A 23,315-nucleotide genomic window follows, 5' to 3' on the forward strand; every position below is an offset into this window, starting at 1 on the left:
ATTAAACGAATGATTGTATTAACATCAGCGGCGAAAGTATTACGAAGTCAAATTGATTCGAATTGCTTTTATGAGAAACTTTCATTCTCTCTAGCTAGTAGGCTAGTGGCAAAGGCAACAGCATGCGCAGCCTTGTTACATTGTCTTTTTGGACAGTGCCGGAGTTAAAATTTTATACGTGCTTGTGGGGCCGAAGATGTGATATACCACAGAATTCATATTCTATGAACAAAACATATAATCTTTACTTAAGTCAAATAACTTCCAGCACAAGTCACCAACCTTCCCTGCAACACAAAATCCCAAATTATAACAAAAATATATTATATAAAGTGTGTAACTAACACATGTGCCCACCATGCTTATTTTTCAAATTTGAGTGTGTAACGCAATCATCATGTTGCTGTCTTATAGGTGGCCCTCACATTTTCCTCCAGTCCTCCTTTGAATTTTGATTACTGCTCTTCTACAACTCCATAAATTATTATCGATGATTGACACCTCCAAACAAATCGCATATTAAAACGCCCATTCGGATGATTAATCACTTCAAACCTAAACCTTGACTCACGTATACTCTTCAAAATTCAAAAACAAATAAATATTAAAAGAAAAATAATTTAAATCAAAATTTCACAATAGTGTTTCAAATATATAAATTTAGAAATTGAAGTTGGCACAAAGATATTATCCTTCTAACTTATTAAATAATTTAATTACGGCAAGTAGGTCAATGGAAATCCAGCAGAATTTCGAGTCTGGTTTGCTCTTTAATCTTGAACTGAGCTATGAAAGTGACACAACATAGATGATTATTTGGTTGAAAACTTTAAGAAGATATCTACAATTATAACTAATGATGAACTCAAATGCCTTTAGCCTTTCCGAGCTTTTCTAGGAATTAGTCCTATACTTCGGAGGGTAGGTTTCTCAACCTAGGTACAAAAGACAAAACAAGGATTAAAATATGTAATAAACAATAATTTTAATGATTCCAAGTTCTAATGATAATGTAAGGACTAAAATGTTAGCTTCCTCATCTGTAACCAAATAATTAAAAGTTAGGAAGCCGCTCTCCCTCCACCTCTCTCTGTCTCTGTCTCTGTCTCTCTGTCTCTGTCTCTGCAACAGCATTGCCTGTATATCTCACTGTAGAAGCCTGAAAGCTTAAGTTCCCGAATCAGAGAGAACCCATTTTCCATTTTACATCCCATTTCAAAACCAAATCACGCCAACTTGAAACCATGAGTTTCGCCGGACCCAGAATCTCAAAACCCGCAAAACCCCCAAACCCTTCAGCCACAACGCCGCCGCAGCCGCAGCCGCAGCAACTTTCCTCTTCAAAGTCCTCTCCTTCTTCCGCAACTTCTTCCCTCTCGACCCACCTGGCCATGGTGGAGCTTAAGCAGAGAATCCTCACCTCCCTCTCGAAACTCTCCGATCGAGACACGTACCAAATTGCCGTCGAAGATCTCGAGAAAATCATCCAAACCCTCGCGCCGGAGAGCCTCCCTATGCTCCTCAACTGCCTCTACGATGCCTCCGCCGATCCGAAACCTGCTGTCAAGAAAGAGTCTTTGCGCCTGCTCTCATTGGTCTCTGCTTCGCACCCCGATTTCACATCCACCCATTTGACCAAAATCATTGCCCACGTTGTCAAGAGGCTCAAGGACGCCGATTCCGGCGTCAGGGACGCGTGCCGCGACTCCATTGGCTCGCTCTCGGCGCAGTACTTGAAGGCAGATAGTGTGAGCGACAATGGGTCTGTTGTGGGTTTATTTATGAAGCCTTTGTTTGAGGCTATGATGGAGCAGAACAAAGGGGTGCAATCTGGTGCGGCATTGTGTATGGCTAAGATTGTGGACTGCGCTTTAGAACCGCCTGTTTCGTCTTTTCAAAAGCTGTGTCCAAGGATCTGCAAGTTGCTCAACAATCCTAACTTCTTGGCTAAGTCATCGCTCTTGCCGGTTGTTTCGAGCCTGTCTCAGGTTTGCTTAGTAGATTATCTTCACATGCTTTTTCACATTCAAGTGATCTAGTAGTTATGTACATTGTGGTCTCGAACTCGATATGGTCATGTACATTGTTCTAGATTTTGTAGTAAAGTAGGTACTTATGTGGTTGTTTGATTGCTAAAAGGATGTAGGACACAGAAGATAAAAAAGAGTGGTAATTTGGAGTGTTGACTTGAAATCTGTCGTGTTTGATGTTGTGGGAACGTATACATAGTCTTATTGTCAATAGAATGTAGGTGCATAGAACGATAACTTTGATCTATACATTGGATCATTTAATTGGACTTTACTGATCTGGAGAGTTACCTACTTGTTGTAGGTTGGAGCGATTGCGCCCCAAAGCTTGGATAATCTACAGCAAAGTATTCATGACTGCCTTGGAAGCCCAGATTGGGCAACACGTAAAGCAGCAGCTGATGTGCTGATTGCATTAGCATTGCATTCAAGCAACTTGATTACAGATAGAACTGCTTCCACCCTGAAAGTGCTCGAGTCTAGCCGTTTTGACAAGGTAGTCTTTTGTTGCATATTATCTCAAGTGCATTACCCTTTTATCTTACCGTCTATGTTCGCTAGGTGATTGCCAGAATTCAAAATGTTTAGGGGATTACTTGATTATAGTATTGCATGTTTGAGTGAGTATTGTATAAAGATCAACATATTTTTTAACTTGGGATTTGTATTTGTAACCGGCACACCATTACATAGGAGATTCAATACTGAACAGTCAGTATGTCATTGGAAGGTGGCATTGTATTTGTAACCAGCACACCATTACACAGAGGAATGTAGCATTGTATTTTCGCTTGCCTTAGTGTGCAAAGTTTGGTTTGGTTTGTTTTTACAGATTAAACCTGTTAGAGATAGCATGACAGAGGCATTGCAGTTTTGGAAAAAGATAGCTGGGAAAGGAGGAGATGAAGCTCCAAATGAAAAGAAAGTCCCATCTCATGGTAAGCTTATCAATAATACTATCTTTCATAAAACGTTCGTTCAATTTTCTCATCCTTTTGTCCCTCACTGGATCATTTTGTTGTTACCACATTTTAATAAAGAAAATTCTGAATCAGCTGAGTTGTCAGAGAAGAATGAACCAAAAAATTCAAAGGCTGGTGAGAGAATAGAGCAAGGAGCAAAGGGTTTATCTAATGGTTCATCCCCTACTTCAGATTCTGTTTCTAAATCCAAAGCCAGTGGAGATAAAGTGGTTGTAGCTTTGAAGAAGAAACCACCTGTCTTAACTGATAAAGAGCTAAACCCAGAATTCTTCCAGAAACTTGAAAAAAGGGTTTCTGATGATTTGCCTGTTGAGGTAGTTGTTCCTCGTAGACACGTCAATTCTTCAAACTCAAATAATGAGGTGGAACCAGAGGCAAATGATACAGATTCCAAGGAAACTTTAAACCGGATTGCAAACAGCCAATCTGATGATATTCATGGATCTTTCAGTAGTAAATACCGTAACATAGAGAGAGGATTAGCTGGTCTCTATACTAAACAACGAGATCATGATGACCTTGCGCGAGATAAATTGCCAGAAGAAAGGGTGAATGGAAAAGACTCCAGAACAAGGGCAGTTGATATTGATGAGAGGATTGATATAAATCAAAGGGAGTTGTCCACTAGTCGTGCAGGTTTCTCCAAAACTGATGGTCAACCTGAAGGATCCTTTGTCAATAACAAAGGAAATTGGCTGGCTATCCAAAGGCAATTGTTGCAGCTGGAGAGACAACAAGGTCATCTGATGAGCATGTTGCAGGATTTCATGGGCGGATCTCATGACAGTATGGTAACTTTGGAGAACAGAGTAAGGGGTCTTGAGAGAGTTGTTGAGGACTTGGCAAGAGATTTATCAATATCATCAGGTAGAAGAGGCGGTAATTTTCCAATGGGATATGAGGGGGCTTCTAATAGGCCTTTAGGTAAGTACAACGGTTTTCCTGATTACACTAGTAACAAGTTTGGAAGAGGTGGAGATGGACGAATTCTGTTTGGCGAAAGATTTGCCCAAAATGATGGACATGTTTCCGGCATGAGGGGGCGGGGCCCTACATGGAGATCTGACATATCTGAGGTGTGGGATTTTTCAACATATGGTGGTTCCAGAAATGGACAGACTAGTTCGAGGAAGGCCGTAGGAGGTGGTGCTGTGGATGGTAGGTCACCCAAATCAGAGAATGGGAGTGACCAGGGTAACAGCAGGCGAGCATGGGATAAAGGGGCTGGACCTGTAAGGTTTGGTGAGGGGCCTTCCGCAAGAAGTGTTTGGCAAGCTTCAAAAGATGAAGCTACCTTGGAAGCAATTCGTGTGGCTGGAGAGGACAATGGAACATCTAGAGCAGGAAGAGTAGCTATACCTGAATTGACTGCAGAGGCTATGGAAGATGATAATGTGGGCCAAGAGCGCAATCCAATCTGGAATTCTTGGACTAATGCAATGGATGCTCTTCAAGTGGGTGATGTGGATACGGCCTTTGTGGAAGTATTGTCTACAGGAGATGATCTCTTGCTTGTAAAGTTAATGGACAGATCAGGTCCTGTGATTGACCAACTTTCAAATGAGACAGCAACTGAGGTCTTGCATGCCGTTGGGCAATTTTTACCAGAGCCAAACTTGTTTGACGTCTGTTTGGCTTGGATTCAGCAGGTAGCATTTTTTCCCCTCTTAACGGACGTGTGAGTTAACTATTTTTAAGTATGTGTTTCACTAGTTTTCTTCTTGACGGTTAGACTTCACATAAAGTGTTTCATCTTGCAACTTGTGTTGATTAGAACATGACTACGAGCACCTTTTTATTTCATGTTCGTAACAAGATTTTCTCAAATCTATTTTCTCTGATAATTTCGGAATAGCAATGGGTTAGCATACGTGTTTGCTTCATAGAATGCGATTGTATCAATAATGTTCCTATATTTTCAATTTTGTTGCTTTTGGTGCCCAGTTATGGCAATGCCTCAGTTTGACTTGGTTTGACCATTTAGTCCCCTATTTCCATTTTGCAGTTGGTTGAAATAGTGCTGGAAAATGGGTCTGATGTTTTCGGCCTTCCCGCTGACGTAAAGAAGGAACTCGTTTTGAATCTGCATGAAGCTTCTGTAACAATGGATCCACCCGAGGACTGGGAAGGTGCAACGCCGGATCAACTTTTGGTGCAGTTGGCATCATCCTGGGGAATAAATCCGCAGCATCATGACAAATAGTTTCTAGTTGTATGTATTGCCAACTTGTATTGAATTCAAACCTGCGTTTTGAGTGGAGTGGATGATTTAGAAATCTTACAGTTAGCATGAAATGAATGTAATTGCCAAATGACATATATAAGTTTCCAACATCTGTGACTACCTGTGAACTTAAGTTAGAAACTAAGTGCATACTTTTATTGCATATAGCGTCCTTGTAGCCGATTGGTTTCTTATTAAAGTTGAAAATACACAAATTCGGCATTACCCCTTTTGGAGAAATAATCTTATTAGATGAAGTATGCTACGGTTAGTGACTACAAGTGTAGGTGATTTTTAACAAATAATGCATGTGGTGCTCACAAAGAAACAATGGTTATATTTCTTTAACGCGGTAAGCAGGCACTAGGGAAATTCTCCCCGACTAACCTTGGGGGCCATTTCCATGAGAAATTTGTTCCTTCCCGGCTCGCATCAACCCTACCCAACATGCGACCAAGCGAAACCAGTTGTATTGGACTTGGGTGAAAAATCAGTCCTACCCAACATGACATGACATTATAGATTTGGATTTCATCAGCACGGCCATGATCATGAGCATTTTGGTAGTCTGCAGCTCTCAGTTCTTGGTATTTCTTCTTACATTTAATCTGGTTGAATTCAGTTCTTCGTATTTCTTCTTAAATTTAATCTGGTTGAAATTTTTATTAGGAAAACTAGTGAAAAGAGCTTGAAAACTTTGAGTTTTAACGATAAGGACAAAATAAAGGGTAAAGTGAATAGTACCAGGATTGACTTTTTAGTGTAAAAATGTGATTTTTCGTTAAAGTGAACAGTATCGGGAACTTTTCGTTAAATTTCCCCATTTTATTTTATGCGTTTGGAAATTCAAGTTATTTTATTTTATTTTACTTATATTTTTTATATTTCCATTGAAGCTTTTGAACTGTTCTGTTTGGTCTCCAGTATGATTACTTATAGACTATTTTGCCATATGCATTTGCTGCAAAGTGTAAACTTATTTTAAATGAAACATGTTGAAGTCTCTTTGCATTTGCATAAGCTATTGTGTGTTGTTAAAAGAGAGAGAGGGCATCTACCATACAACACACACGCCATGGGTGTACAACTAAGTTTGTCATGGAAGGATTTCTGGATTTCTTCGATGCCCTCTCCTTCAGCCAAACCTCTGCATTTACATGAATTTTTAGATTGCAGGGTCTGACAGCATGAAGAATATAGACCGTTAGCAGCTATAGATTTATTTTTCAAGGCATTTTGGATAGGACAATTAATGGACGGTAGAAATAAAACTGAAAATCTTTTGCATAATCATTTATATGGGGCACTTATACAATAGCTCTCTTGCACACAAAAAATCTCTAACAATATCAATGTATAAAAGGCACTTATACATGATATGTTGGCATCTTACAATTTAAGAGAACTACCATTCACATTCACATTCACATTCACGTTCACATACACCATATTGATCGTTTACATATCTGGCAATCTCATAGCATCTGGCGTTTTATCCTATCTACAACATCTCAAGCCTCATTATCTTATGTAGAAAATTTCTCTCTTAAGAGCGAAGATTACGGAGTTGAGTACCCAGATGAGGAGACTAAGGAATGAGTTTTGGCTCTTAATAATGGCTGCTCTGTTGCTTGGACTTGTCAGTGCTTTCAGTTCTGCATTTTCTTTTCTTTTTGGAAAGCATGAGTCTGAAGTTTGATCACTGAGTTTGACAAACAAATATATTGAAGTTTTAAAATTGATTTACATCTGTCCCATGGATTTTTTTTCTTTTTCTTATTGGTGTTGGCATGCTGAGAAAAAAAAGTATAATAATGGCTGTTCGGTTGCCTCTGTAGTATTTCATAGTTATTCTGATCTCCACTGGTTCTTTAAATGGTTTGCTTTTTTACTCTTGCCATCTTCCCTGTATTTTGGCTGCTTCTCTCTCCCACACTCCCTTTTTTACTCTTGGTTCTGTGGTTCTCTGGCCGCTGTAAGGTTTTTGTGGTCAGACAGCGATGGAATCCCAGGACGATGACTACTAGAAATTTTTATTTTGAATTCGGAATTGGTTTGGTTGAAGCCCCCCTAATTGATTATAATTTCAATTTAGGTTTGATTTTATGCATCAGGAATTTCAATTGAAGCCTCCTAATTGGATAGTGCTTTTCCCATGTTAGGCTTCTCTGACTCTGGTGATGCAGATACCAAATTGGAGCGGTGCTGTTAGTGGAGGAATCTGGTAGAAACGATGAGTTTGTAGATTGAATTTGTATATGATGATAATGAAACATAATATGTTGTTTTCGTAATTCCTTTTGCTTTCAAAGTTTATTGCTCGGTTGTGTTCGTAACCTCTGGATTCTTACGGTTCTTCATCTCTCTTACTTCAGATTCTTTGCGTTTTTATCATTCATTTGTAAAGAAATGGGTCGTACGAAGTGGTAAGGCTCTGAGGAAGGCACTTGCCACCAAGGTGCGTTTCGTTTGGGTTTCTAATGTCGAAAATTAGAATTGATAATTGCAAGCGATTTTTTCCGAGAAACAATCAGATTATTGAATCTAAGTTGCTAATTGTTTTAATTTTGTATATGCTGCAATTAAATCAGCACCCGCAACTGGAGGAGTCAAGAAGCCTGACTGCTACTGCCCTGGAATCGTCACTCTTCGGTAAGTTTTCAACACAATATAGTTCAAATCCTCTAAATCATGTTCTTGAATTTTACTATATGTATCGTGTTCTTTGCATTTCGTTAGCTGAACTCTGTTTTTTGAATTTGGTTACCGGAATCGTGCCCATCATTTGGTGTTTAATTAGTTGGTTGTTTCGTAATCAGATTGCTGAACAAATGTTGTGTGTCAAGTTGGCTGTCATAGTAAGATTACTTCATGGAACAGTGTAATTGTTGTGGCATGTGAAAGTTGAATTTTTTCTTAATTTAAGAAATGTGTTTAACTGTAGTACTATATGATGAAGTTAGCATCATTATGGGTTGGGAACTCAATTAGTGCACCATTAGTTGTGCAAATCTCTGAATATTGGTGCTTAAGATGCATGAGTTAATGACATTAGCACATTTCTCGACATGTCGGGAGCTGAAATGCTAGAAAGGAAAAAAATGTCCCTCTTCCTCTGGCCTCCCGAAGTGTTTCCATTCCAGTGTCACCATCTTTTGTTTCATTCATTTGTAGAATATATTATCTGTACTTGATGAGTATTATTAGACCCATTCTCAAAATTTTGCATCCCCTGCTTCTTTCTTATGGTCCTTATACTCAAACATGTGCGAGTTTGTATTTTTCTGATGGATTAGACTATTGGGAACTTAGTTACTTTTACTTTTTATATATTTTTGTTGGGTTTTTGGTTTTTCGGAAAATGAGTATTTGATTAATCGCTTGACTTTGGCTTTCAAAAGGACTGTTAGAAGTTTTGTGTCAATTTGGTTGTGATGGTAAGATTACTTCATGTAACATTGTGTTGTGGCATGTGAGTGTCGAATTCTTTTCTAAGTTTAATTTTGGAAAGAAATGCGTTTAATGGTAGTCCTATATGATGAAGTTAGCATCCTTATAAGTTGGGAACCTAAAACAGGATTGGTGTACTCATAAATTCCTACTTTTCTCAGCCACCTTCCCCTCTGCTTGCACCAGTTGTGACTTATTTTCTTTTTTGGTTCTATCTCAGGAGTTTGTCAAGGAGAAAGTTCGTGAACGAAAGAAATCTAATCGAGAGGTATTTTCTTTTTGGCAGATATCATGAATTATGTTTGGGTGTTTAAACAATATTTGCCTAAACGTATATTCTGTTTTTTAGTTGTATTTCAAATAAGGTAACTTCCCCAAACACTGATATTTTGGTTTTCTATTGGTATGTGTGAAACCAGCTTGATTCAGGTTACATGGGTGTTTAAACAATATTTGCCTAAACGTATATTCTGTTTTTTAGTTGTATTTCAAATAAGGTAACTTCCCCAAACACTGATATTTTGGTTTTCTATTGGTATGTGTGAAACCAGCTTGATTCAGGTTACAAGGTTGAGGGTTGCGGATAGTTAATCATGTTCAACAACCTTAGTTACAGGGCCATTCACTTAAATTTTGGTTTCAAGTTGTAGAAAGACGGCTTTTCATTCTTTCTTAATATAAGCTTTCATTACAGCTTCAGTTTCACATCATTCGTCATTGGATTTGCTAATATAAGTTTTTAGTGAGATAATCTTACTAGTGAATTGTTAAAAGGTAGGAAGAGAGAAGGCAGCCTGCGATTTTATAAACTAAAGTTTAGATGCATTTTCTGTGGTATGGGGTGTCTGAGAGAAAGGGTTTCAGGAATTAGGTTTGGGTGGGATGTCAAGGATTAGGTTTGGGGTTTTGTTTGTGCGATTTGTAGAGAGATGGGGGTGTCCGAGATATTTGTTTTAGGAATTGCAGAGAGAGAGAGAGACGGAGTATCCAAGAGGTGTCGGAGGATTTAGATGTAATGGCTGCCCTTGTTACATTATGATTTATGTTTTTTGCTAGTGTCGAAGATGTCCGGTCTCAAAAAAAGTGAACAGCCACGCTCTCCGTGATCGAATGCTGCACACCATGCTGCATATTTTTTTGTTTGAACATCTGTGCTTGACGAATTACCTGCTCAAACACCGCATTTCTGTGTTTTGCTAACTGCTAAGTGAGGTATGTAGGCTACAGGGCATATATTTTGTCGTCTTAACTGCAGGGGCAAAATATGTGTAAACTGTAGCTTGCTTCTGTTTCTTCAATTTCGTATGGAAACAGACCTTCTGCTTATTTTTGCCTTTGAACAGTCGTGGTTACAAAATTAGCTACTTGAACAAGTCCTCAACACTTTCTGTTTTTAATTACCTGTTGAAATGGCTATATGTGTGAATTACATGTTTCTTATCGAAACAAAAACTTTTTTGGAAACTATCTCTTTCTAATCAAAGACGTTCAATTTCTTCCCATTCATTGTACAATGTGTTTATATGCCAGCTCGCTTGAATGTATATAAAATCAAAACTGTTTATCTTATCGACCTCATTCACTTATGTATCCCTCTGTTTGTTCATAATTGTGTTGAATTTATCCAACTTAAATGTGTTTTATTCATCCGATTACGCCCGAAATAGCAGATTCCAGCAGCAACGCGCCGGCGTATTTTCTAGTTGTACCTAAACTTGTCATCCAATTCTCTAGTATGTACTAAAAGACTGCTTCTATGTTAGCCCTTTATTGTTTCATCTATTTGTTAACTACTCTGTAGGTTTAAAGAATGTTTAGTCATTCATATATTCAAACAAGAGTTTAAAGTTTAAAACGAATAAACACTGTAGAATTGCGAGGAAGACTACATATTTCGAAAAGACTAGGTACATCATGACAAACTTGTTTTTATAGTCACAAAGCATCCTATTTACAAAGAACGAATCCAAATCCTATAACAGGCAACGAATCCAAATACCAAAAGTACCTTTATTTTAACTTTTCCAACACCCTTGTCAAACTCTCGTTGTTTACCATGAATTGTCCAACAAGGCGACGGACAAGAAGATGCAAATGAAAAGCGAATGAGCAATTCAAGCTAACTAACGAGCAACTAATCAATCAAACAATCAGCCAATTCCAACAGCCAGGCAGACAGACAACGACATATCATGGATACAAACATAGGGCCTATACAAAATTAGATACATCGTTAGGCAGAGAGACCTTGCATGAGACATGCCTGCGGATTTAGGATCAGGCAGGCAGGTAGGCAAACATGTAGATTTAGCAAGCTGATGCTGGGAATATGGAAAGAGAGCATATGAATGCTCCCCGCCACTATAAGAATGGAAGGAAAATGTCTTCTCTGGTTAAGGAGCTCAGCACTTTACTCTTTGGACATAGCTAATGTTTGGTTAGTTGCAGTTCCTTCAAGAACAATTTAAGCGCAGGGGAAAATGAACCGGGTGAAAGTTTTCAAATCCAAAATTAAAGAAAAACAAAGCAAAAAACTTGCTCTTATAATCATCTAAAAAATTTGGTACAGCTGACATGAAACTAACGAATTAATTCTGGTTTTCTTACATTTCCATGCATTTCATCTCGGATCAGAGAGAACGGATGCTTGGGGTGCCACAGAAATAAGGTGATCCTGATGATTTGTTTTAGAAGCAGAGGCCGTTGGATGACTAAACTTATAGATGATGTCTGGATCCACTTCCGTTAGTCCTTGCAAGGCCTGCACTACTGCTGACATGAGAGGCCTTCTAGTGTGATCATGCTGCAGACACCAAACTCCGATCCGGATAGTCCTCAACACTTTCTCCCTATGATTTTCCATGTCTTCATCCAAGTCTTCCACAATATCAATCGGTTGGTCCTGATCATCTCCATCACCACCCTTCTTTTCCAACATTTGAAGACAGACGAAAATAGACTCCGACCTCGAGCTGTCCGAGATTTTCCTTCTGGCAACTATTTCAAGAAGAACAATCCCAAAGCTGTATACATCAGATTTAACGGTGACTGTTAAATCAGGAGCAACATAACCGGGAGTTCCTAGCATTCCAATAAGCAGTTCGCTCCGATCTCTTGCAATTAGCTTGGCCGAAATCAGAAATCTTGGCGTTGAAGCTTTCATCCAAGAGAATGTTATGTGGCTTTACATCAAGATTTATTATTTTGTGCCTACAATCTTCGTGAAGATAAGCCAGCCCTTACGCCAAGTATAATCTTCTTTCGAGTGGCCCAATTTAGATCCTTTCTCAGATCTCTCTTGAAAATCCATTTCTCAAGCGACCCATTCGACATGTACTCGTAAACGAGAAGCCTGTGTTTGTTTTCTGCACAAAACCCAATTAACCTAGCTAGGTTAAAATGGTGTACGCTCCCAATTGTTTCAACTTCTTCTAAGAACCCTATCTCCCCTGGACCCATTCTACCCAACCTCTTCACAGCAACCTGTGTGGTGCCATCAGCTAGAGCTACAACCCCTTTGAACACTGATCCAAATCCTCCGCTGCCAACGAGTGCCCCGAAATTATCCGTTGCAACTTGCAATTCATCATGTGAAAACCTCTTGAGTCCAGTAAGTTGCTCCTTCACTTTGTTTTTCCTTGACCTAGCTACGTATATGATAAGAAGAAAAATGCCAAAATATACAGCAACTGTTATGATTAGGCTAGGAAGACTAGAAATAACAGTGATTAGTAATCCAAGCCATGCTCCCAATATGGCTGTCGATATGAATATAAGCAGTATTCGGTGTCTTATATTCAGGGTACTAATAAAAGCCAGACTTACTAGTATAACAAGTGTTAGTATTATTATTAGTATCATAAGTATTATGCTTGTAACCAAGTTCATAGTTCACTTGAAACTTGAAACAGAAGGTTTGGATTGGAATGAGAGAAGATAGAGCCAGACTTAAATAAAGGTCCCTATTAATATTAAAGCGTGAGCAAAAAGGGACTCAGAGATTTAATACAGGACTTGGTCAGATATGTCAATTATTCAATTTGTTTGCGAGCATTGTTTTTGATATTTCACAGCTCACAACTGGAGTCAGTAGAGTTTTCACATGCTCCAACCTCGATGCAAAGGAATGGCGCACTCAATGACTTATTTTGTAAGTCGGAATGGAAGTAGTCATGGATGAGGTATGCTTTTCCCAAGTTATTATTTAATGTTCTTGAGGAAGATGTAAACATTAATATAAAAATTTAGTAAAAACCTCTATGGTTTGACGGATTTTTTTTTTTTTTTTTTTTTTTTCAATTGGTAGCAAGTTCTAGACCTGGTTGTTTCTTACACGACATGTAAACAATATGAAAATAACGGGTTTCGGGTCAACACAATAACTGATAGGGTCGTTATCGGGTCACATGATAAGAAACCGTTAATAACGGATCCTTAACAGGTTTGCAAGAGAGTGACACGCAGATAACCTATTTCGATACGATAAGAAAAAATGTTATTAAGATGATTTTAATTTTTTAAACTACTAAAAAAAACTTACTATAAAATACAATAGATATAATGGATATGTATATATTGTTTATTAATCATTATTGTATTTCTATATAAATTTAAAAAAATTAAGTTTTATTTATTTATTTTTATAGTATACTATAGGTAAGGAGTGAGATTAAAAAAATTATAAAACACTTTAAAAATAAAAATATCAAGTAATTTAAAAATACTAAACAAGTTAAAAAATTATAATAATTAATTTACAAAAGCGAAAAATGTGAAAAAATATGCAAATGCTCGTAATCGCATTCTCTACGTTTTGAGGATGGGGACATCGTCGTTTGAATTTTTAAAACCATACAAACCCTCATGAATAGTATTTTTAAGGGAGTTCAAAATAAATAAAATACATAATCATTAATATATAAGGTCTGAAAATTGTGAAAGCATATATAAAGGCTTGTGATTACATCTTCTACGTTTCGGCAATGGTTACATGGTCGTTTAGAATTTTAAAACCATCCAAATCTCATGAATAGTGTTTTTTATATAAGTGCTGACACACCCCGACTGAGATCAGGGCGTGCTGGCCGTCACGTGGAAGTGACGTAGCCACGTGCACAGTGCGGAAGCTAATAAAATAGTAATACAAATAGTATGAATAAATAAAAACAACTAGCAACATAAGGTGAGACGCTAAGTTCAGAGCAGCAAGCTTACAGCAGTCCAAAAGAAAAATGATTCGACAACAGTACACCCGAAGGTGACCCTACGCTGGTGATCGTCTGTCAGAAATGCCGGGAAAGCCCTCTGGGAAACCACCGGACTTGCTAGACAACTAGAACCTGGAGGGGCGCAAAACAAAAGCGTGAGTGGGCAAAAACAAAGCTTTTCAAAAACCATTTAGTAAAATACATTCTAACCCCTCGCCGTAAAACCTGTATACTTCCCAGAAAAAAACACATATATACGTATATACAGATATGCCAATCATGCTCAAGAATATGCCATGTCGGAACCTCAGAATGAAATGCAAGTGCTCAGGTATAAATCATAACAATAACATATAATCTGGCAGCCGGAGTCACCTAACGTGACCTGTACGGCTGCATGTAGAGCTCAAATCTCAAACTCAATAACTGAACCTGCCCACGAGTCGGAACCACCTAAAGTGGTCTGTACGACAGGCCTGTGTGTAATACATATAAACGCTCTAGTGCTACGATCACGTGAAGGCTGTGCGAATAATCGCGGGTCACCTACGAGTCGGAACCACCTAAAGTGGTCTGTACGACAGGACTGTGCACCTAACTTGGATCCAAGCTGAGCGTGTGGTGCGGGAGGTGAACATCACGTGAAGGACTGTGCCCTACACTGGGCGGGAGCACTAACACCGGGGGTGCAGGTTATGAGCTCTCTAAGCATCTCAAACCACTACTGAAACATAAACGTGAATAACACTCACCTGGCACTTACCTGTGCGTCCACAACACCCAATATGCATATGTATATATATGCAACTAATAATGTACTAACAATGCACAACCAACGATAATATAATGCATGGCATATGGCAAACAATAATTCAAATCAATTTCTGGGAAAATATAAGTATATAGGTATATACGGAAAACCAAAAGCCCACTCACTGGTATGTGGAAGGGTCGTAGCCCCCCTGCCTCGAGTGACCACGCTCGTCCTCGGGATACGTATCACCTATATGCGAAACAACTATAAAAACGTTAATTTTAAAGCACATAACCAACTTCTCGTAATAACTTCTCAAACATTGCTCAAATTGGACAAATGAATATACCAACGTGCTCTACACAACCTCAGGATCACACCCAAATTTTTAGAAAAATTTTTCACCGCCGCACGTGCCTGGCACGCTGACGGCGTCAACTGACACCGTAGGGAATATTCCGTTAGTTCTAACGGATTCCGTTAACGGCGTCAGGAATATTCCGTCAGACTTGACGGAATATTCCGTCTCCTTCCCCGGCGAACCTCCGACACCGTCGCCGGCGCAGGAAAATCGCGAAAACTTTAAACTTCGATATCTCGCCCGTTTTTCATCCAAATTTCATAATTTTGGCACCAAAATGAAGCCTAGGACTAGGGGAACACAACCATACAACTTTTAAGGGTTAAAAACCATGGAATCTCACCTGCAAAATCGATCCAACTCCGGCCAACTTCGAACCCAACGATTCCGACGTCCAATTCCTTCAAACGAACTACTCCGAGTCTCCTTGGGACTCCACCAAGCTACCTACAAGCTTCATTTTCCTTAAAACGTGAGAAATCACGTTTGCATGAATAGTACCCAAATCGGACATCGTCGAATCGACATGAAAACGATGGAGTTCTCACCTGAAAATGGTACGACTGGACTCCCACGAGCCTCACGAGCTCGAATGTGTACTCAGTTCCTTCGATCTGTGGAAATTTAGTGTGCTTGTGTGTGTGTCCGTACGTTTTCGAAGAAAAAGGGAAGGAATGGGGCTCGGGACAATCACAGGGAAAGGGACAGAGGGTTAGGGAGAGTGAGAGTGTGAGTGTGTGGCCCAACACATGCCAACATAATACAAAACAACCAATAGACGTAAAAGAAGCGAACTAGGGGCAAAATAGTCTTTTCACACGTGCGTTAAAACGTTTTTGGGACGGGCTGTCACAAGTGCAAAATTAATAATAATTATTGTAGAAGTGTGAAAAATGTAAAAAAAAAATAATAATAATACAATCACTCATAATGACAATCTTTACAACTTTTGTGAAGGAGTCAACTTCGAAATCTGACACCATAATCCATAAACCTTAGATTTAAATTGAACTATCCATTGTTGTTTAGACTTTATTCTACTCACCAAATTTCATTTTTTAGATTTTCTTTTTTTTATGGAAAGTGATCTTTTAGTGGATGTAGAAAAATGAACGGTTCTGATCCTTGCAATTAACTAAAAATCTGAGTTGATGTTATATAGTTTCTAGAGACTTTATAAATTTCGAGCTATATTTTCACTAATGGTAACACTCTGAACGTAATATTAACGATCCAAACCGTTCATCTTTCTGCATCCTCTGAGATATCATATGTTCGAAAAAGAAAATCCAAAAAAGAAAAAAAAATTGGTGAGAAGAATGAAACGTAAATATAAACGACAATCAACAGTTAAATTTAGATCTATAGTTTATGGATTATGGAAAACCTTAGTGAATACATCATCAACATAACACTTGAAGGAACACTTGAAGACAATATATCAAACCAAAGTTCCAATACCATTTCCCTTGGTTATTGATGAAAATTGAAGGGTTTTATTGTCAAAAACGTGCAAAGTTCCTCAACCTTGAAACACAACTTTTTTCATTTTGCATATATTTGAATATTTTCATTTTATAGTAAGCACTAATGTTTTTTCATTGGACTCTTATTTTGGGGTATGTAAACTTGAATGACAAATGTATTCTTTTTTCTTTCTTTCTTTTTGAATTTTTTTATTTTTTTTTATTTTTTTATTGTTTTATTTTTTTATGTTTTGAAGTAATATTTATGTAACAATGTGGTATGTATCTACTAATTTAGTATTATATTTTACATTTTTTAGGTCATATTATGTTTTTCATTTTCATTATTCATTGATTTAAATATATTTTTCTTAACGGATAACAAGTTAGGTCATATTACCTGATAATATTAACAGGTTGATTTCGGGGCAGATCATTACCCGTTTATTTTAACGGGTGTTACACAACACGACCCGTTAAGCTATCGGGTATGATACGAAAACGACACGAACACGAAAAACATGACACGAATGCCAGGTCTAGCAGGTTCTTATCACTAATTTGTTTTGTTCAAAGATCGATATTTTGCAGTAAATCTTTCTTCTATATTGTTTTTTTTCTTTTTTGGACAAATGATAAATTATTAAACTACGAGGAGAGGGATTTGAACACAGAACCTTTTGGTGACGTGTTTAAGCTTTAGCACAGCATATTGGTCGTATTTATACGAAGAAAAAAAGACACCTCTTATTGGGGGCGTAAACTTCACTAACCTAAGAGTCCTTGTTTAATGTGTTAATTGTATTTACTGTGAAGAAATCTCAGGCTATACAACAAATTGATCCATTTAAGTTCATTTTAAACCTTTTCCTTTATAAGAAAAACTTTTACTCAACGGGATACAACATTCCAAGCTAATTACGCTAAATAATCTAAAATATAAGATATGTGATTGATTTGAGATACTGTCATCAAATTCTCAGCATGGATAAGTTTCTCTCTCTCGTATACTCTTTTAATCCTTCATGCACACCATGAATCAAACACACCTAAATATTTATGTTTTATATTGAAGAGTAAATGATGGCTGCAATTTGACATTGGTACAACAATTGGCATAAACTGAAAATGTTGTTGAAGCCAACTGAATAGTGTATACTATCCTGCATTAGTCTGCACAAGATTTAAACTCATATGTGAGTTAAATCAGTTGTTTAAGACAATATTTCCCCTACACGCACCCTAGTTCAAACATCGCTCTCTTTTGAACTGGGGTAGGCTTGTTCTTTTTTTGGGCTATTTGGGCTTTGCCCAGTTAAAGTGCCTTAACCTTCCCCAAATCTTATATGATCAAACTTACAATTCTTGTGTCACAAGTGCCAGCTTCTAAATCAACGTACAGAATGACCGCGAAATATCTCACCAGCATGCTAACACCAAAACTGGAGAGAATTTATTTATTGGTAATGGCACGGAGTTGGTATTTCACAAAGCAGCCTATCTAGCAACAACACAACATGATATGATCACATTTAGATTTCATGAAACGTTAAATTCCATAGGCTTTTTTTTCTCATTATGTCTATCGTTCAACACCAGCACCATCTGTAGTGTCGACATTTCCATCAGCATCCGTATCACCCGCTTCACCATCTAAGGTTAAATACGTTAACGCCGTTACAACGTCACTGATCAGCGGTCGTGTAGCAGCTTCTTCTTGGAGACACATTGCTGCAACAGCAAGAGCTTGGTAAAGACCCTTGATAGGGTACTTCCCTTCTAGCAATGGATCTGCCATTAACGTAAACTTCCTTCTGTCTTTAAATAATGGTTGTGCCTGCAAAAAATCGTGTTATTAACTTTATGGAAATTAGCCATTATAGAAGGATTTCAAAGAGATTCTCCGAAATAGCTTGAGAGATTATAAATTATAAACATACCCAAGTAACCAAATTCTGCTCTTCAGTTGGTCTGTTGTTGTCTATGACTCTCCGTCCTGTGATAATCTCCAAAAACACAACTCCAAAGCTGTAAAGGTCGGATTTCGTTGTCAACTGCCCTGTTAGTGCATATTCAGGTGCACAGTAGCCGTAGGTCCCCATCACCCTGGTGGATACATGAGTCTTATCGCCAGTTGGACCTAACTTTGCAAGACCAAAATCGGAGAGTTTTGGATTGAAGTTCTCATCCAAGAGTATGTTGGAAGCTTTGAAATCCCGGTATATCACAGGAGGATTTGCTTGTTCGTGTAAGTATTCAAGTCCCCTTGCTGCCCCCGCTGCAATTTTCATCCTAGTATTCCAATCCAAGGCCTTTTTTCCTGGAGCTAAATCTAAGAGCCCAAGTTTTGTTGTTGAATGTTACCGATATGTACTTAAGTGCGGGCAACGTGCAAATGCAAATTAGTAAATTGGTGCTTACCAAGAAGATGGTCCTCTAGGGATCCATTGGCCATGTACTCATACGCCAAAATCCTCTGATCACCATCCGCGCAATATCCAACCAAATTGACGAGGTGGGCATGGTGAAGAAGACTTAATATCAAAACTTCTACAAGAAACTCTCTGTTTCCTTGGAATCCATTCCTGTCTAGTTGCTTAACAGCAACAACCTGAAACGAGCGAACAATGGGGGTTATGATCCAACTAAATTATTGTATGTTCAGGGGAAAGAGAAAAGGGATGAAATGAAGAGAGATGGATGGAAATACTACTTGTTCTGTGCCTTCAAATTTCCCTTTGTAAACCCTCCCAAAACCACCTTCGCCAAGCAAATTGTCTGGATGGAAGTTGTTAGTTGCAACACAAAGTTCCCGGTATGTAAAAATCTGAGCCGTAATGTTTCCTTTCCCAACCTTTGCGATCTCTTCGGCTATGTACTTCCTCCTGCTGCTATCTGCAGGTTAAAATTCTCAAACTTAAGAGGCCGACAGTTTGAATTGCTGTTCTACACTGCTAAATATTACTAGTATACTAGAAGGTATATATCAGGGTCTGGAGCCAACTTTCAGAAGACAGGACAAGTTGTGGTCGCAAATTAGATCATTTTCAACAAATCTACATCAAAATTTTGATAATTATTTGCCAAAATAACAAGGAGGGAAGGCCAATTTTTGTACGGTAAAACCAATCTCAGCCTTCAAAAGGACAGATCTCCATCAAACCAAAGGCAAATAAATTGGGTATTTTTCAGGTGAAATCTTCCACAGTACATAAAAGATAAATATATGTATGTATACGTACATATGTAAAGTAAGAAAGCTGATAAATTGCAGCCCTTGAATATGAATACTTGATTGATAGACCAAAGTGTTAAAAGACATAAATCTTTGATATGCGAATGCATGCTATAATCCGTAACATATTATTTAACGATTGAAAAATAAGTCCTCGTCGCAGATGCATACCCTATTAGAGAATAATCAGGTCTATTATATGTACGTATGTCATTTAACGTACTGGTGTCATTTGATTTTCAGGGAAGATTTATGCCGTGAGAAGAATTTACCAGTTTTGAAGGAGATGTTAGCGAAAGAGGCTAAAGTTTTGGTGTCATGGTATTCCTTAATACTCTTTTTCAATGACTTCCTGGCGTTTTTCTCTTCTGAAATGCAACATTGGAAGCAATTCATCGTTTTCTTTCCCTCGTCAACTCTAATCCGATTGCAACCACCTTCAAATTGTCATCCAATTCTTGCATGGATTCCTGGAAAAAACCACTCACAACATACCAAAAAAATTCAAAACTTTGGTACGCTTCGATCCAAGAAACCAACAAGTGCAGACGAAACAAGCCTGAGAAATTGGTTAGACAAACGGGGGATATCGATTTGATACGTTATGAAAACAGCCTTGGCTCTGGAAAAACCAGAATGCTAGTTTCTGGTCCTTCAAGAACCAAGAGCTTGATCCCTCACATTGTTTCTTTTGCTTGCTCCCTCTATCCAAACCATTGAGTTCGGACAGCCAAAACAGACTAGGTCAAGGTTGCTAAATATGGAGGGACATCCAGGCATTCTTCTTTCTTTTAACAACAGAAAAAATCGGTTTTTTTTTTTTTTTTTTTTTTTTTCAATATTAATTTGTACTTCTATTTGTGTTGGAGACAGGGCAGGTCAAAAATACAACCTCTTATTATTTCCATAACCAAAAGTTTACCTTTCCTTTAATTGGCAAAAATCTCAATGAATTTCCAACCGTATCCACATTTATCTTCCCAGGAATTTGCTGGCAATGTAAAGAGATTATGTAATTTGTGGCTAGAAACGACTTTATTTTGCATATGTAGATTAGGTCAGTTTGCTTGCCCTCTTGCACCCAACTTTGAATTTCCCTCTTTCAACGTAAATTAGAGTAGTTTACAATGAAAATGTCTCGCTTGCTGACAGTAAATTTGATGTCTGAAACATGAATAAAATCTATCATATGTGCAATTCAAATGCCACTGTGTTTTGGTTTCATTTGACCCCACGCTGATACCACCGGTGTGAGAGCTTCCTACCGAAGTTTCTAGATACAATGAAGCTTCTATCTAAGAAAATGAATTAGTAAAACAACCCAAGGGTGACATCAAAGTGAGAGGATAAAAAAGGGCAAGTCAGCACACCTTTCAGTACTGTTATACCTAAAATCTATCGTAGACCGTAGAACAGTCTTTGCAAACCATTCATAGTTTGAGAAAAAACCAATTACACTACTATAATTTTAACAACTCATTAAAACAAGAGATTATAGAACAGTCTTCTTTCCCAACAAATTATATCAAATAACCCTGTTTCCACGATCATAATTTGAATTTTCCTACAATGATCTGTGAAGGCTGCTGCTGTTCTCTACGGAGAAAAGTTTGGACCTGCCATCCCACACTACTTTATCACCAATGACATGAACAAATGCGTAAAAGATATCATGCCAAAAACTATCTGTGATTTACATCAATGCCACCATCATCAAAAGCTTAAACAGTAGATTGGCCAACTGACAACAAATTAAACTAGCAAGGAGCAAAAACACTTGTATATGTTCATTAGCTTGTAACAAATTTCACTACTAACCTGGAATAAGCTCTAAATATTCCACCAAGACAGTGAGCCAGATAAGATAACAAAATGCAAAAAGTGAACAGATATTAAATCATCCATAATTGCATATATCCATAAGTGCAACAAGTCGCCTAAGGATTTTGTTTCTCTTTTGAGTTTACCCCCAGAAGTTTCTCCAGATTCGCAACCCTCGTTAGTATTTCAACACTCGCCATGGAGTCATCAGGCTTTGTTTTTTGACTTCTTTCAGAGAACCTTTTTCGGGTTGATTGCGTTTATGGTCATTAACCCCCATAGGTTTCTTGAAAGACCCTTCAAGCATTGCTTTCTTCCCTTCTCTCGAAGCAGCCTTTTTCTGATACTTTAGTTGCCACTTTATGCTTGTCTCCCACCCTGGAAGGTACATCAACTTGTACATTTGTCCCTTCACCAGCCTTCTTCCCTTTTGTAGCAATCTTCGTAAGACTTTTAGAAAAATCAACAGCACTTCTTTTCTTAGCCGGAAATCCTTCCCCTTTTGTGACTGACTTCCGTTTGCTCACATTTCCACCTCAAATACGTGAGGTTGAGGAAACACATTTTGTGGATCCGCTGCTTGGGGAAGCATTACTCAAACAAGCTGGTCTATTTGCAGGGCGACTTGATCGTACCGAAATGAGAAAATCTTCATTACTATCATCGCTATGATCAGGAGCCAACTCATTCTCAACCTTCCTAGGGAATTGCCTATTCATTTGTTCTGAAAGCGGAATATCATCATCATCATGAGTATGATCAGCAGGCAACTCTTTCTTGACCTGCTTAGGGGGAATGGCAGAGGTCTGCGTTTCTGAAGTAGTATTGGATTTTCTTGAGACCTCAGGCATAACATAGGAGTGATTCTTTTCTGGTTTAGACTCTGTCAAAGTTTGTGCACATTCCTTTGTCATCTGCAATTTCCTCTCTGTAACGGAGGCATTGAACCTCTTAAACCTTCTGCGTTGCCACCATGACTTCTTTTCTGATTGCATCTGCTCGAGCAGAATTTGATTTTTCCCACCAATCCAAGTACCTAGCCGTTACACTCAGCTCAAAAGACCATGGCGGAACAAAGAAACCAACATCGTTGCCTGAGGCGGCAAAATCCAATCCTGGAAATTCACCAGGAAGGTCTTGATCAATTCCAAACTGCATTGCCACACTGTGCGGAAAATACTTCTCTTTACAATCTTCTACTCCAATCAACTCAGAAGCGCACAAGCACCTAACCTAAGATTTTAAATTCTCATCTGCGTGCTTAGCACTATAAAAAATACCGGCTTGTTCTCTTTGTAGTAAGAAGAATGGCGCAAATTGAGCAAATCAGCAGCAAACGGATGCCACTGAAAATTCTCTTGCAACTTAAAAACAGTTCTCACAAGAGGCAGACCGATTGATTTAGAAGCAACTTTGTGCCACCGGGCAGCCCTAGACTCGCCAGGTTTCGGAGTTTTCGAGGGACTCTGTATCAGAGGCGGAAACTGTTGAGAATCAATGTCAATTGTAGGTGAAGTAGGTGGATGTTGTAGGTGAAGTAAGTGTGTGAGGTTGGTGAAGTAAGTGTGTGAGGTTGGTGAAATAAGTGGAGGTTGTAGGTGAAGTAGGTGGATGTTGTAGGTGAAGTAAGTGTGTGGTGTAGCTTTCATTTGGTTTGCTATAAATACCCAAGTCCTCAAGCATTGTAAATCATCCAAGGAAAAACAAAGCCTAGAGCTAAATAAGAAAAGCTTTACTAATTAGTTTGTTTTGTGAGCTTTCTTTAAGAGTGTGCTCTATTTTCT

The 23,315-nt window shown here is 38.3% G+C and overlaps 3 protein-coding genes, 1 long non-coding RNA gene and 1 pseudogene across 5 annotated transcripts in view; 2 read left to right on the top strand and 3 right to left on the bottom strand.

Moving 5' to 3' along the window:
* Positions 1-861: 861 nt before the first annotated feature.
* Positions 862-5,477, top strand: LOC137715655 (TORTIFOLIA1-like protein 1). 2 transcript variants are annotated; one of them, XM_088690808.1, is made up of 5 exons: positions 862-1,988; positions 2,335-2,526; positions 2,863-2,968; positions 3,086-4,662; positions 5,019-5,477. In XM_088690808.1, the coding sequence occupies exons 1-5, from the start codon at positions 1,245-1,247 to the stop codon at positions 5,214-5,216; spliced, it is 2,817 nt and encodes a 938-aa protein (XP_088546934.1). In that variant the 5' UTR covers positions 862-1,244; the 3' UTR covers positions 5,217-5,477. The 2 variants fall into 2 exon arrangements, with proteins under 2 accessions (XP_088546934.1, XP_088546933.1); XM_088690807.1 differs by having other exon boundaries at positions 1,015-1,988; positions 3,071-4,662.
* Positions 5,478-6,821: 1,344 nt separating this feature from the next.
* LOC148697826 (uncharacterized) lies at positions 6,822-9,397 on the top strand. The gene is made up of 4 exons (XR_015960575.1): positions 6,822-7,461; positions 7,613-7,695; positions 7,829-7,889; positions 8,908-9,397. It is a non-coding gene; the product is annotated as an uncharacterized LOC148697826 (long non-coding RNA).
* Positions 9,398-11,207: 1,810 nt separating this feature from the next.
* LOC148697827 (G-type lectin S-receptor-like serine/threonine-protein kinase SD2-5) lies at positions 11,208-12,575 on the bottom strand (annotated as a pseudogene).
* Positions 12,576-17,514: 4,939 nt separating this feature from the next.
* LOC137716239 (putative serine/threonine-protein kinase PBL23) lies at positions 17,515-20,472 on the bottom strand. The gene is made up of 5 exons (XM_068455663.2): positions 19,983-20,472; positions 19,189-19,370; positions 18,897-19,086; positions 18,416-18,807; positions 17,515-18,312 (listed from the first exon to the last, which is right to left on the bottom strand). The coding sequence occupies exons 1-5, from the start codon at positions 20,104-20,106 to the stop codon at positions 18,058-18,060; spliced, it is 1,143 nt and encodes a 380-aa protein (XP_068311764.1). The 5' UTR covers positions 20,107-20,472; the 3' UTR covers positions 17,515-18,057.
* A 2,010-nt stretch (positions 20,473-22,482) lies between these two features.
* The window catches only part of LOC137714509 (serine/threonine-protein phosphatase 7 long form homolog), a 5,302-nt gene continuing 4,469 nt past the window's right edge, over positions 22,483-23,315 (bottom strand). The window contains exons 3-4 of the mRNA XM_088690306.1: positions 22,812-22,995; positions 22,483-22,764 (exon numbers count right to left, since the gene is read on the bottom strand). Coding sequence (XP_088546432.1) covers positions 22,483-22,764; positions 22,812-22,995 — 466 coding nt within the window. The remainder of the gene's footprint in view (positions 22,765-22,811; positions 22,996-23,315) is intronic.

Source organism: Pyrus communis, chromosome 3 (assembly GCF_041283825.1).
Source record: "Pyrus communis isolate YQ-2024b chromosome 3, ASM4128382v1, whole genome shotgun sequence".
NCBI classification, from domain to species: Eukaryota; Viridiplantae; Streptophyta; class Magnoliopsida; order Rosales; family Rosaceae; genus Pyrus; species Pyrus communis.

Excerpts from the sequence above, each read along its gene's own strand:
- LOC137715655 (XM_088690807.1), top strand. The coding sequence starts at position 1,245 with ATGAGTTTCGCCGGACCCAGAATCTCAAAACCCGCAAAACCCCCAAAC. Across the intron at positions 2,527-2,862 it reads AGTCTAGCCGTTTTGACAAG|ATTAAACCTGTTAGAGATAG; the intron begins GTAGTCTTTTGT and ends TTGTTTTTACAG. Across the intron at positions 2,969-3,070 it reads AAAGAAAGTCCCATCTCATG|AAAATTCTGAATCAGCTGAG; the intron begins GTAAGCTTATCA and ends ATTTTAATAAAG.
- LOC137716239 (XM_068455663.2), bottom strand. The coding sequence starts at position 20,106 with ATGAATTGCTTCCAATGTTGCATTTCAGAAGAGAAAAACGCCAGGAAG. Across the intron at positions 19,087-19,188 it reads AATTTGAAGGCACAGAACAA|GTTGTTGCTGTTAAGCAACT; the intron begins GTAGTATTTCCA and ends CGCTCGTTTCAG. Across the intron at positions 18,313-18,415 it reads AGCAGAATTTGGTTACTTGG|GCACAACCATTATTTAAAGA; the intron begins GTATGTTTATAA and ends GATTTTTTGCAG.